Source organism: Portunus trituberculatus, chromosome 18 (genome assembly GCF_017591435.1).
Source record: "Portunus trituberculatus isolate SZX2019 chromosome 18, ASM1759143v1, whole genome shotgun sequence".
Classification (NCBI taxonomy): Eukaryota; Metazoa; Arthropoda; class Malacostraca; order Decapoda; family Portunidae; genus Portunus; species Portunus trituberculatus.
Window position 1 is genome coordinate 20,658,486 of NC_059272.1, and position 12,500 is coordinate 20,670,985.

The 12,500-nt window shown below is 44.0% G+C and overlaps 1 protein-coding gene across 2 annotated transcripts in view; it reads left to right on the plus strand.

Moving 5' to 3' along the window:
* The window catches only part of LOC123505463 (protein fosB-like), a 38,008-nt gene that overhangs the window by 23,771 nt on the left and 1,737 nt on the right, over positions 1-12,500 (plus strand). Inside the window, exons 2-5 of one of the 2 annotated variants that reach the window (XM_045256779.1) lie at positions 4,693-4,855; positions 5,106-5,456; positions 7,761-7,868; positions 8,714-11,339. In XM_045256779.1, coding sequence (XP_045112714.1) covers positions 4,709-4,855; positions 5,106-5,456; positions 7,761-7,868; positions 8,714-9,619 — 1,512 coding nt within the window. In that variant the 5' untranslated portion in view covers positions 4,693-4,708 and the 3' untranslated portion in view covers positions 9,620-11,339. Of the gene's footprint in view, positions 1-4,692; positions 4,856-5,105; positions 5,469-7,760; positions 7,869-8,713; positions 11,340-12,500 lie in introns of both variants that reach the window. The other variant, XM_045256778.1, reaches the window with a different exon arrangement.

Genomic DNA, 12,500 nt, shown 5'->3' on the forward strand with positions numbered 1-12,500 from the left:
TAAATGATGTAAAATAATACATTGAAGTTTCAATAAAAAAAACAGTAAAATATAATGACAGTGAGTAATAATGACAGTTGAAGATAATAGCAAAGGAATACTTTTCATATTTTTTTTAAACATATGCAAATTTACATACACACATAAACACATTTGAGGGAAAAAAAAGAAAGAATAAATAAAACGAAAAAAAACTTAAAAACACAATCATCTCTCCTTATAAAGTACTCAGACGAAAAAAGAAAGAAAACGTCAATTCTTTAAAGAGGAAGAAGATGGCAGGGGATAAAATCGTAAGAGGGTATTCAATAAGCAAGGTTGAGAGAGAGAGAGAGAGAGAGAGAGAGAGAGAGAGAGAGAGAGAGAGAGAGAGAGAGAGAGTAGGTCAATTAGGGAGTGATGAAATGTGTAGGCAGGTAAATACGTGGCGGGAAGGAAGAGGCATTGCAAGGCTCACCACGACCCCATGACTTGCTGCTTTGGCTACCGTCTCTCTCTCTCTCTCTCTCTCTCTCTCTCTCTCTCTCTCTCTCTCTCTCTCCGGACACACACACACACACACACACACACACACACACACACACACACACACACACACACACACACACACACTGTTGCTGTTGTCATGTTCTCGTTTTGCCTTAAGTGGCGTCAACCTACACACACCACCATAACACACGCCCACACTCGCCCACTGCACGCCCGCACGCACACACACACACACACACACACACACACACACACACACACACACACACACACACACACACACACACACACACACACACACACACACACACACACACACACACACACACACACACAGAAATGTCAAAATTATTCCTGTATTTTCACAACAGCATCAAGTTTTCGATTTTTATGATACCAACACCTGTCAGAATGTTGCTCGTATATTAGAAGCACTTGCGTATATATATATAAGGGCGTGTGTATGTTGTGCCTTTATTATACATCAGCAGTCCTCAATCCTTCTTCCTTTTGACTAAGATATGTATTTTTCTTCTTTTTTCATTCTTTTTTAAGGTTAAGAATAGCCAAATGCAAAAGAAAGGAAAAATGAAAAAAAAAATCTCTCACAAATTATTCTTCAAAAACAAATAAAAAAGAGAGAAAAAAAACTCTTGAAATTATAAACTGAGAGAGAGAGAGAGAGAGAGAGAGAGAGAGAGAGAGAGAGAGAGAGAGAGGTCATATACATTTGCATATAACCTAAACAAAGAAAATATTAGAACATAACATGAAAATGAAAAAAAAATACTGCGAATAAATAAATAAAAAATAAATAAACCCTGAACAGTATGTCATGAAAAGGAATAACAAATAAATGAGAGAAGAATGAAAAGAAGAGAGAAGAAATGACAAAGAGAGAGAGAGAGAGAGAGAGAGAGAGAGAGAGAGAGAGAGAGAGAGAGAGACGGTTGGGGAATGAAAGAAAACGAGCAAGAAATGAGAAGCAAATGGAGAGGTAAGGGTATGAGAAACGAGTAGATGAATGAATATGCAAAAAAAGAAGAAAAAATAATGAAGAAGAGTGAAATATGATGAAAAAATATGGATAAACGAGGAAACGAGAAAGATAAGAAGAAAGTAATTCGGGAAAGAAAAAAAAACTACTAAACAAGTGAAAGAAAATTAATGATGGCTTAATGGAGAGAGAGAGAGAGAGAGAGAGAGAGAGAGAGAGAGAGAGAGAGAGAGAGAGAGAGAGAGAGGATAGCAGTAATAAAAGTGACTGACAAGAGATGGGTTGAAGGAGAGGAGAGAGATGGGAGTGAGAGAGGAATGAGGTTAACGAAGTTGTGTCCTCATTAACGAGTCACGCTGATTGTTATTAATTGTGTGAGGGAGGAGGAGGAAGAGGAGGAGGTGGTGGAGGTGGAAGAGTAGGTGGAGGAGGAGGAGGAGAAGTAACAGGATAGGTGAGGGACTGAGAGGAGAAAATGAGTGGGAGGGAGGATAGATAAAGAAACGAGGGAAATGAAGGAGGGAGGATGAAGAGGGAGAGGTAAGAGAGAATCATGATGAAAGGGTCTAAGAGAGAGAGAGAGAGAGAGAGAGAGAGAGAGACGTACATACAGTTCATACATCTATAAAGTAACATTACAAAAGAAAAGATAAAAAAAGAACGAAACAAGATATAGAAAGGAAAGAAATGAATGATACTAGAAGAAAGAGGGAAGTTTGAAAATCGTGATAATTTGTGGAGGAAAAATGAGGAGGAAAAAGGAAATGGAAGAAGAGGAAAGAGAGAAAGAAAAACAATTATATTAGGGGAGCCATAAGCTACACAATACATGATAAATGATGTTGATTGAAACCTAAACGGGAAAAAAAAACACAGGAGGAAATGGGAAACAACAAGGATAAGCGCATAGAAGGAAAATAAAGTGATGAAGGAAAAATAAGAAAAACAAAAGAGCAAGAACAGAAGGAGGCAAGGGCGTGAAAAAAAGTCAGAAGGAATAGGTCCAATAGGATGAGGAAGAGAAGGAAAACTCTGGTGAGGTACAGAAGGAAGGCAAATGTAAGGAGGAATTGATGAGGGGAAAAGAATAAAAGGAAGAGATTGAGGAAGATTACTGAATTAAAGAGAAGGTTAGGAAGAAAAGATGAAAACAAGCAAAATAAGGGGAAGGGAAGAGAAACATTAGTAGAAAGAATAAAGGAAAATAAGAGCTGGGAAGCAAAATGAAGACAGATTAAAGGAAAAGGAGGAGGAGGAAGAGGAGAAGGATGAAGAGGAGGAAGAGGTGTTGAAATCATTAGTAAAGCCGGCTGGCATGACCTTGTGTGTTTACCTGTTATTACCAGGCACATGACAGCTTGGTACACCTGCCCTTCCCCTCCCTGTTCCCTGCCCCCGCCCCCTCCTCTTCAAGGCCACCACCACCACCACCACCACCTTATTAATATTTACACCATCATTGCAACAATTATTACCACCATTTTCATTAGTATTACCACCATCACCACTGTTCCAACTACTACTACTACTACTACTACTACTACTACTACTACTACTACTACTACTACTACTACTACTACTACAATACCTCTCATCACTGCTATGTTATTAGATATTTGCATCACCATTACTACATGACGCATCTTAATCTTCCTCTATCACTCATCATCTCCACCATACATTAATCAACCACTCATCTCCACCACCATCGCCACCACCGCCGCCACCACCACCAACAACAAAAACAAAAACAAAGATGAGTTGAAAAACACTTCCTGAAAATGACTTGCTTATACTTGCCCGTGTGTGTGTGTGTGTGTGTGTGTGTGTGTGTGTGTGTGTGTGTGTGTGTGTGTGTGTGTGTGTGTGTGTGCAGGGAGGGGCTGTTGACGCTTCTCTGGCCAAGGTGAATTATTTTAGGGCTCTGATGGGCCGACGTGTCTTGGCCCGCGAGGTGTGTGTGTGTGTGTGTGTGTGTGTGTGTGTGTGTGTGTGTGTGTGTGTGTGTGTGTGTGTGTGTGTGTGTGTGTGTGTGTGTGTGTCATCTTCCACGTTTTTACCCCTATGTTTCTCCTTTCCTCCTTCCCTTTCCCTCTCTCTTCTCTCTCTCTCTCTCTCTCTCTCTCTCTCTCTCTCTCTCTCTCTCTCTCTTTCTCTCATACTCCCTAAGGCTAACAAACACAAACACCCTTCCCATACCACCTACTCCCTCCCTATCCCTCTTCTGCTCCCTTCACATCCCACATACCCTCAACCCCTACCACATCCTCTATATCCCACGCTCCTCCCACTCCCTTCACACACACACACACACACACACACACACACACACACACACACACACACACACACACACACTTCGTCTCTTCGCTCTCCCCACACTCGCAGAAACCTCGTGACGGCTGAGGGCAGGAGGCTGGGGGTGTGAGTGTGAGCGTGGCAGTGAAGGGTGAGGGTGAGGGGTGAGGGATAGGGTGGCTGCAGGAGGAGGGAAGAGGGAGGAGGGGGAGAAGGGAGGCAAAGGAGTGGGTGCGGTCTAGATGTAAGAGAGAGAGAGAGAGAGAGAGAGAGAGAGAGAGAGAGAGAGAATGAATGTTTTAAAGGAGATTGAGAATGTGTGTGTGTGTGTGTGTGTGTGTGTGTGTGTGTGTGTGTGTGTGTGTGTGCGCGCGCGCTCTCGCTCGCATTAATCACTCATCATATTATCTCTGACATGCAATTTATAACCTCTCTCTCTCTCTCTCTCTCTCTCTCTCTCTCTCTCTCTCTCTCTCTCTCTCTCTCTCTCTCATCAATATTGTTTATCCCTCGCCGTCTTGTTCTCCGTCTTGTTTAATGCATTACCATAATGTTTCATCTAAATAACTGCGGTATGCGGTTTCCTTCCTCTTCCTAATTATAGTACATTCAATCGTTACTTTTATTAGGATACTCCAGTTTCTGTAGGTAATTTTAAGCATGTGTAGATTTATTTATTTATTTATTTATTTATTTATTTATTTATTTATTTTTTTTTTTTTTTTTGTGTGTGTGTGTGTGTGTGTGTGTGTGTGTGTGTGTGTGTGTGTGTGTGTGTGTGTGTAATAGATTTACTGACTGACTGACTAACGGACGGACGGATGGACTGATTTGTTGGTTAACTGATGATGAACGAATTAAATAACTAAGTGACCAAATAATTAATGGAGTCACTGAATCTGTTGCAGGCTCACCGCACACACCATGTACCTGAACGTGAATCTTACGCCGCCACCCCCTGCGGCGGCCGAGGGCTCCTGCACCACTCCCAAGACGCCGGAGATCCTCAACTCCCTCATCAACCTGACTAGTCCACCCCTCCCCCACTCCTACTCCCAATACCAATGCGAGGTGAGTGAACCATCCATGTATGTCCCTCCATCCCGTTCCGCGTGTCAGACAGGCGGTGGTGTACTCGTATATTGTCAGTTGCCGTCAGTGTATTCAGACACGTACAAGGTTTATCACTTTTATTCCTAAGAGGACTGATATTGTTGGGTGCGGCTACTTTGCTGCTATCCTGGGCGGGGCAGGGCGGGGCAGGGAACGACGCGTGAATTGACAGGGCGGGAGTGATCATCATTTCGGTTTGTCTTTGCAGCTGGATAACGGGGCGCTCCAGAGCCCCGTCAGTGACTTGAGCAGCCCCGGAGACGAATTCGGCAGCATCGGCAGGAAACAAAGCGATATGCGACACTTGGCGGAGGCGATGGGCAGCTGTGGAGAAGGTGGCCTGGTGGGCGGGTCCCCCGGCACCTCAGGTATGGGCGGCCCCCTGGCTGGGGCCTCGCCTCCCTCCACCCCCGATCTGCCCTCGCCTGTCAACACTGTGGAAGCCACCAAATCAGCCCTCATCAAGGAAGGCCTCAAGTTGCAGATTCGCAGCAAACTTCAGGCTGCCGGCGTCGACACTCCTGAGTCCCTCCTCGACGAAACCAAAATCTTCAAAGACGTAAGCAACGATGTGAGTACCGGCGGCACCCTCGCCTTGCATCTCACTGCTTTTTTTTGTTCTAGACTTAAGACATCAGATACTGCATTCTCTCTTGTCTTTCTTGTGCTTTAAGAAAAACTTCAGTAAAACCTGACGGATCAACTGTTCTTGCTATTCTCATTTTCAAGTTGATACCACCTCCTCCCTGACATGTGCTGTAGCCACCGCAGTGCTTCTCCTTACACACCGTCCCTCGTGGCACTTACCTCACCGCCGTTAGACTCTTCGGTAGATCTCGTAACGTGCGTCGTGACTCATCCCCGCCACTTCCAACACCTGTCCTGATAGGCGGCGATATCTGAGGGCCGCAGATACGACAAGATAAGGCTGAAGGCCACGATGCGATGTTCTCGGCGGTCTGTGACACATCCTGACGTCCCCGCACTGTCTATAATGGTCGCCGAGTATATCGTTCCCGCTCGCTGAGGCAAAGAATACTAATCTGTAATTATGAGTTCCGTCAGCCGGTCTCGCGATGTAATACACACGCTGCGGTCGCCTGTGTTTGAGTGCTGGTCTTGTGGTGCAAATCCTTCTCCTCCTCCTCCTCCTCCTCATTTTCTACGAATCTACGTAATGATAATAATAATAATAATAATAATGATAATATAATAATAATAATAATAATAATAATAATAATAATAATAATAATGGTAGTAATAATAACGGCAATAATAATAATAATAATAATAATAATATGATGATGATGATTTCATTTCGCCATTAGATTATATCTTACAATAGTACAGAACAAAGGAAACTTAGAACAAGAGACATAATCACTACATTAAAACTACTACTATATTGCAGACCCAATTATAGGTCAGAGTAGCCTCAGTCACTCGGTGAATGCCATCCCCCTCCCCTCCCTTCCTACACTGGAGCATGTGCACACCTGTACCTGACGGAGTTGATGATAGAGTTATTCCGCATGTCCATCCTACCCATCATAGTGAACGCCGCATGTCTACATATGCTGCCAAGACTCCTCAGATGATAGTCAGCTCGAGCAGCCCTTTAAGGATGTCATTATGGCACACTTTTAGTTAGGTATTTCGGTAGCTAATAATAACAAATTGCAGTACAAGGAGTAACTATTGCTCCTGAATAACTCCAACTTCACCGTCTTGGTACAGAAAGAGAATTTTCTGAGCAGTGCGTTCTCCATTACCATGGGTTGTCTGCTCTGCTTCCTGATGACTTCATTGCCAGTCATGTCCTTGGTCAGTACGCGTCCAAGATACTCGAAGGTGTCGACAAACTTAAGTGCAAAGGAAGAAAAAGGCCGCTCACTTGCCGCTCCTTAAAATGTAAATTACTAGTAAAAGTTTAAACGGCATGATCAGCTTTTTATATGTAGTACCGTAATACAAATAAGAGTGCTGTCGGTGAAGTATGTACAGTAACATTTCTAGTTTGCTACAAGCCAACAGCCAGGTCGAGTGTCAGTGCCAGGAGTCATTCTCAAAGCAAGACAACTTATATACCATAGTGATTATCAGAATTTTTGCGCTGTGTAACCAACATCGATTTCAAGTAGCCACTTAGATCGGAGGCTGCGATGCCGTGTTGTGTGGAGATCAAATAATATTGTGTCTCGAGGGAAGATAAAACAAAAGGAACAAACAAAATAGAGACTCCTCTCGTACACCTTATCTCAGGGCCAGTGCTCCCTCTCACTCCCTCTCCAATACTCCTGCTGGCCACTATTCTAGTCATCCCCCCGCCTCTCTCTCTCTCTCTCTCTCTCTCTCTCTCTCTCTCTCTCTCTCTCTCTCTCTCTCTCTCTCTCTCTCCTTAAGCATTTGCCTCCTCCTCCTCTTTTTCCTTACCCCCAAAACCTCATACTCTCTTCCTGTCCTCACTCCTCCCTCCCTCCCTACCACCATTCGCCGCACTCCACCCACCAACACCCACACACACACACCCACACAGTTACATGACATTTGACTGGGCATTAATTTTCTCATGCCTCACGCCCACGCCCACGCACACACCTGGGGAGTTACTGGACGGCCTGGGACTAACCATTCACCTTGCATTCAATTTTCCTCTTTGTTTTTGCTGCAATGAAGGCGCGTAGGGCTGAGTGAAGGTGATGAGCTGCTCGCCTGGTTATGTCGCCCGGTCATGGAGCCGATGATAGGATGAATGGTGGAGCTGTGATAGCAGTGTGGAGCTGTGGTGGAGGTGTGGAGTTGGGGCAGGCACTACATCTACACTACCCTACGTATTTACATCCCTGGCCCCCTCGATCCACAGCTGACGGAGGAGGACGAGGAGCGGCGACGGCGGCGGCGTGAGCGCAATAAGGTTGCCGCCACGAAGTGCAGGAACAAGAAAAAGGAGAAGACGAATTTCCTCATGGTGGTAAGTTTTGATGTTCGTATAAGTGGTGGTAGTAGTAGTAGTAGTAGTAGTAGTAGTAGTAGTAGTAGTAGAAGAAGAAGAAGAATTAGCAGCAGCAGCAGCAGCAGCAGCAGCAGCAACAACAACAACAACAACAACAACAACAACAACAACAACAACAACAACAACAACAACAACAACAACAACAACAACAGTTGTCTGATACGTTATATGGATCACAACATTAATTTTACAACTTCATTCCAAAAGAGAACAGAAATGTTAAACAGGGCACTTCTTATACAGGGCGTGGCAGTGTTTTGTACTCACCCTACTCCTGTTTTAACTAATTCATTCACTCCATGAGTTAAGATTCACTTAGCCAGGGCGTGGCAGGGTTGCTCATTTGCAAATTCATTCACTGTCTGGGCAAAGCTAGCTTTGCTTAGTGATCCTAGAATGAATGGGTTTGCAAAACATATTAAAAAATAGATAAATATATCGTTATACACATATACTGTATTGTATTAACTTATTCCATCAAAGTTCATGAATGTTAACCATATTGAAAATATTCTTTAATATTCATGTAATTTCTAGTTCATATATTATGATTTACATGTACTGTTTTGATTTATTCATTATTCAAAGATCTCATCTAAAAATTTAGGGCCAATGAACTGTAGGCAATCATTGAAAGTTTGCAAAAAATATTGCAACACTCAGCTCTTTTTGTATGTGTTTATGACTTAAAGGAATCAGAGAATACATAGAATGTCACCATGAAGTAGACACTCATTGAAAGTGTACACAAGGCTGTAACATCATCATGCAGCCACACTCATAACTCTATTCATGCTTCACAGGAATCCGAGAATGTAGAGGATGTCAACTTGAGGCTGAAGACAGAGATTCAACGGCTAACCTCAGAGAAAATGAAGTTGGAGAAGCTTCTTGGTGATCCCAACCACCGGGCCCACTGCCGCCACACTGGCCGCTGTGCCAAGACACAGCCCAGGCCGCCGCTTGTCATAGTCACACCAGCAGAATCACCTGGTGCCACCACCTCCAGCTCATGCTCTTCTTCCTCCGCTTCCTCCACAACGTCCTCCTCATCCTTGGAGAGCCCCACCTCCCCTCCACTCCCCTGTTCCTCAAGCTATGAACCCCCTACCACAATAGTCCCACATGTCACTACCCAATCCCAGAGCCCCCTGTCCATGACAACCTTACCACCTGACACCACTACCACTTCATCTGACTCTGTATCCTGTGCCTCATCAACCTCATCTCAATTTCTGGCACCAAAATACAGCCCGGCGCAAGTCGTTAACCAGAGGCACCATCCCTACCAGTTCCCCGGGCGATCCCACCAGTCCTCAGGTGTCGGAGGGGAGAAGCAAGGGTATGGAAGTCCAGCCTCAACCTCTGACTGCCAGACCAAGCCTAATTATAATTATACTTGCTTGGGAGTGCCCCAGACTCACGAGTTTGTCCCGCCCACACTGCCGTCCCAGAAACCAATGTACACTGCGCCCAAGTCACGTAGTGGCGGTCTAGTAAGGTACAACCCGTACAGCACACGGCCGCCTCCCGTCACCTCACCCCTGGCCACTCACACACACCCTCAACCAAGAACAGTGGTGGCGTGTGGGGACTCATATGTCCAGGCAAACAATAACACTGGTTGTGGGCGTGAGGACCAGCAGGTGTATGTCACAGACATGCATGCAAATCAGTTTTTCCCGCCATGTTCCTATAGTAATATGTGACCCTCAGCCATGTGGGTGTGAGTGTTGCACGTGTGCTGTTCGGGTTGTTGCCTTCCAGGTGGTGCTGTATATAGTTCAATGGATATTGCTCCATACACTTGTCTTTTTTTTTTTTTTTTTTTTTTTTTTTTTTTTTTTGTTCCTGCAAGAGCCAGCCAAGCTGTGAGTTGCACTGGGACTCCTGCACAAGTTTTCTTTGTGGCCTCATATATTTGGCCAGGTTTAGAAAAGTTTGCTTGCATTGTAATTTTGCTGATGGGCAAGTTTTGTTGTTGCATGTTGTTTTATGATATAGCCCTCAGACTTCCTGATGGTTTGCAGACATTTAGCCAAGAGGCAGGATTGTGCCTTTTTGTGACTACTGTGTTGTTGTTGCTGTTACTGCTAGTGCCGGGTTGATTTTGGTGTTAGTGTGCGTGTGAGTGAGTGCTCCGGAGCCGGTCACTAGGGATTAGCACCTCTCGCTGGACGTTCTTTATATTGGCCAATGTTCTTTGTGCTATTTGATCCATACATATATATATATTTTTATTAACTATATTTTTCATAAAAGAAATGTTGGCAAATATGACACGATGCTGAATGATTTAGGTACAAACTCCACAACATTCCTCTCTCCCTGTATAATGGTGAAGGACGAGTTACACCCAGCCACCAGGAGCTCCAGGCTGACCTCCACCAGCAGAGCTGTGATGAGCCTTGGCCTGTGCAGCGTCCTGAAGGCCTGCCATGATAAGCGGCTGCAGCATTCTCCTTCACAGAGTGCTGAGTGTGGTGATTCACTGTCACTTTCAGTGTCCCTCCAGCTGCTGTAATACTTGAGTGTTGTTCCGCCTCCCAGAGGCGACACTTACTGAAGACTGTAACCGTCACAGACAATGTCAATGCCATGTTTGTGTGTATCGCACCCTTCGTGTTTGTTGTGAAGGTGTCTGTATACCCAGTATTGTCATCCTTGATTATTCCCCGTCACTATGTGTTGTCCATCACTTTCCCAGGCCTAGTGCTTGGGGAGGCCCAGTGCCCACCTGATGCCACTAGTGATGCCAGAGCTTGGACTGCTGGACACAGGTGTCCACAGCCCTTCACCCAGTCCCACTATTGTCAGCTCCCTGTTCCAGACAGCTGGCTGTTGAAGGAACCTGTCCTTTGTCAATGGTGTTTTATGTGTAATGCTTTCCAGCACATGGTCACATTGTCTTTTTGACATCTGAATTCGACTGCAGGTTTCCTGCCTAACTGAAGTATTTGGCTCAAATGCCTTATGGTGCTATACTGAATATGAACTTATGAATGAGGTCTGTGATTCTCTTCAGACTTGACTGTTACAAAGTGTGATACTTGATCGTGTAGGAATTCATCCATTATGATGAGCCAGTCTCCGAGACAATCTTTATTTCTTTCATTTCATACATACATCCCAAATCCTCTTAAACCTATTCCCTTGATCACACCTGTGCCTTTTCAAGACTTCCCCATCCATAAGCCTTACCTTCCCCAACCCTGACCCACCTGGCCCAGTGTGGGGAGGGAAGAGAAGGAGAGTCTGCAGAACATGGTGGTGGTGGTGGAGGTGATTGTTCTGCTGCACGGCCACCACGACCTACTGTCCAACTGTCTGCACCACTCCAAGCAGCCGTCCAACTCTACTGGCAGCCGCCATACATGGTCATCTATGTCTGAAAATGAATGATACTTGCAAGTTTCCTTCATAAACTAGGTAAGGTATAAAATTATAATGATAGTATCCACCACATAAATTAATGGCTTGCTTATGATCATAAATCAAGAAAGCCATATTTATCTTTGTTGCTTGTTTATACAGGGGATCCTCGTGATTCGACCGTTCGCAGTTCGAATAATCGCCAATTCGAACTCAGTTAATTAATACCCAATCCTCAAGGTTCAACTGACTGACTCACTAATTCAACATTCATATCTTGTGCGACACCCACCTGGTCAAATCCGCTGCCAGCTTGCCAGCCGGGTTCCAGTGGGTATCACATTGGCCTATGATACGTGGAACATGGGCCATGGTTCTCGGTACGAAACCATGAACATTATCAAGCTGTCCGCGTTCTTGCTATGCTAGGCAAACGGCCCAGCAACTAAGACCAAGCCTAATCAAAACAAACCAGAACAAAACCATATGCCGCTTATACCTCAACCTGTGCTTCATTCTGGAATTGCATTTGCAAAGAAACTAAAGAAGAACTGAGACGTGCACGACAGCAACTCTTGAGTCGGGGGTGGTTGCCATGAGCCCAAACTATCAACATGATATGAATATTTTATCTTTCTGTATTGATGAAATATTATTTAATGTTCCAATATGAAAAATTTAGCCACGTTCTTTTTAGTTTAAATAAAAGTTTTTCATTACATATATTATCTTTATTTTTTCATTGGGATAGCATACGTAGAACCGGAATGGATATAAAGCCATCCCAACTTTGCTCCGCTAATCCCGGGCAAGTTCCAGCTATTTGGAGTGGATTTTACTCATTCTGCATATCATAAGCCAGTGTGATAGCCCCTTTAAGGGGCCTTTCAAAGATAAGTTTGAGCTTATAAAAAGTGTGAGGCAGGTATAGCTCACAGTGTCTTTGCAGCGCAAATGGGTGCCCCTAGATCAACAGTATCAACAATTTAGAAGAACAGGGAAAAGTACCACGGGACCGTTGCATCATGCAAGTGTTTTTATTTCCAAAAATGTACTGTACAGCACCCTTATGTGTTTAAAAAAAAAAAAGTTAGATATAAATGAAGCCTTTAATAGTACTGATTTAGTCTAAGTTAGTGTTTATATATATATATATATATATATATATATATATATATATATATATATATATATATATATATATATATATACCATGTG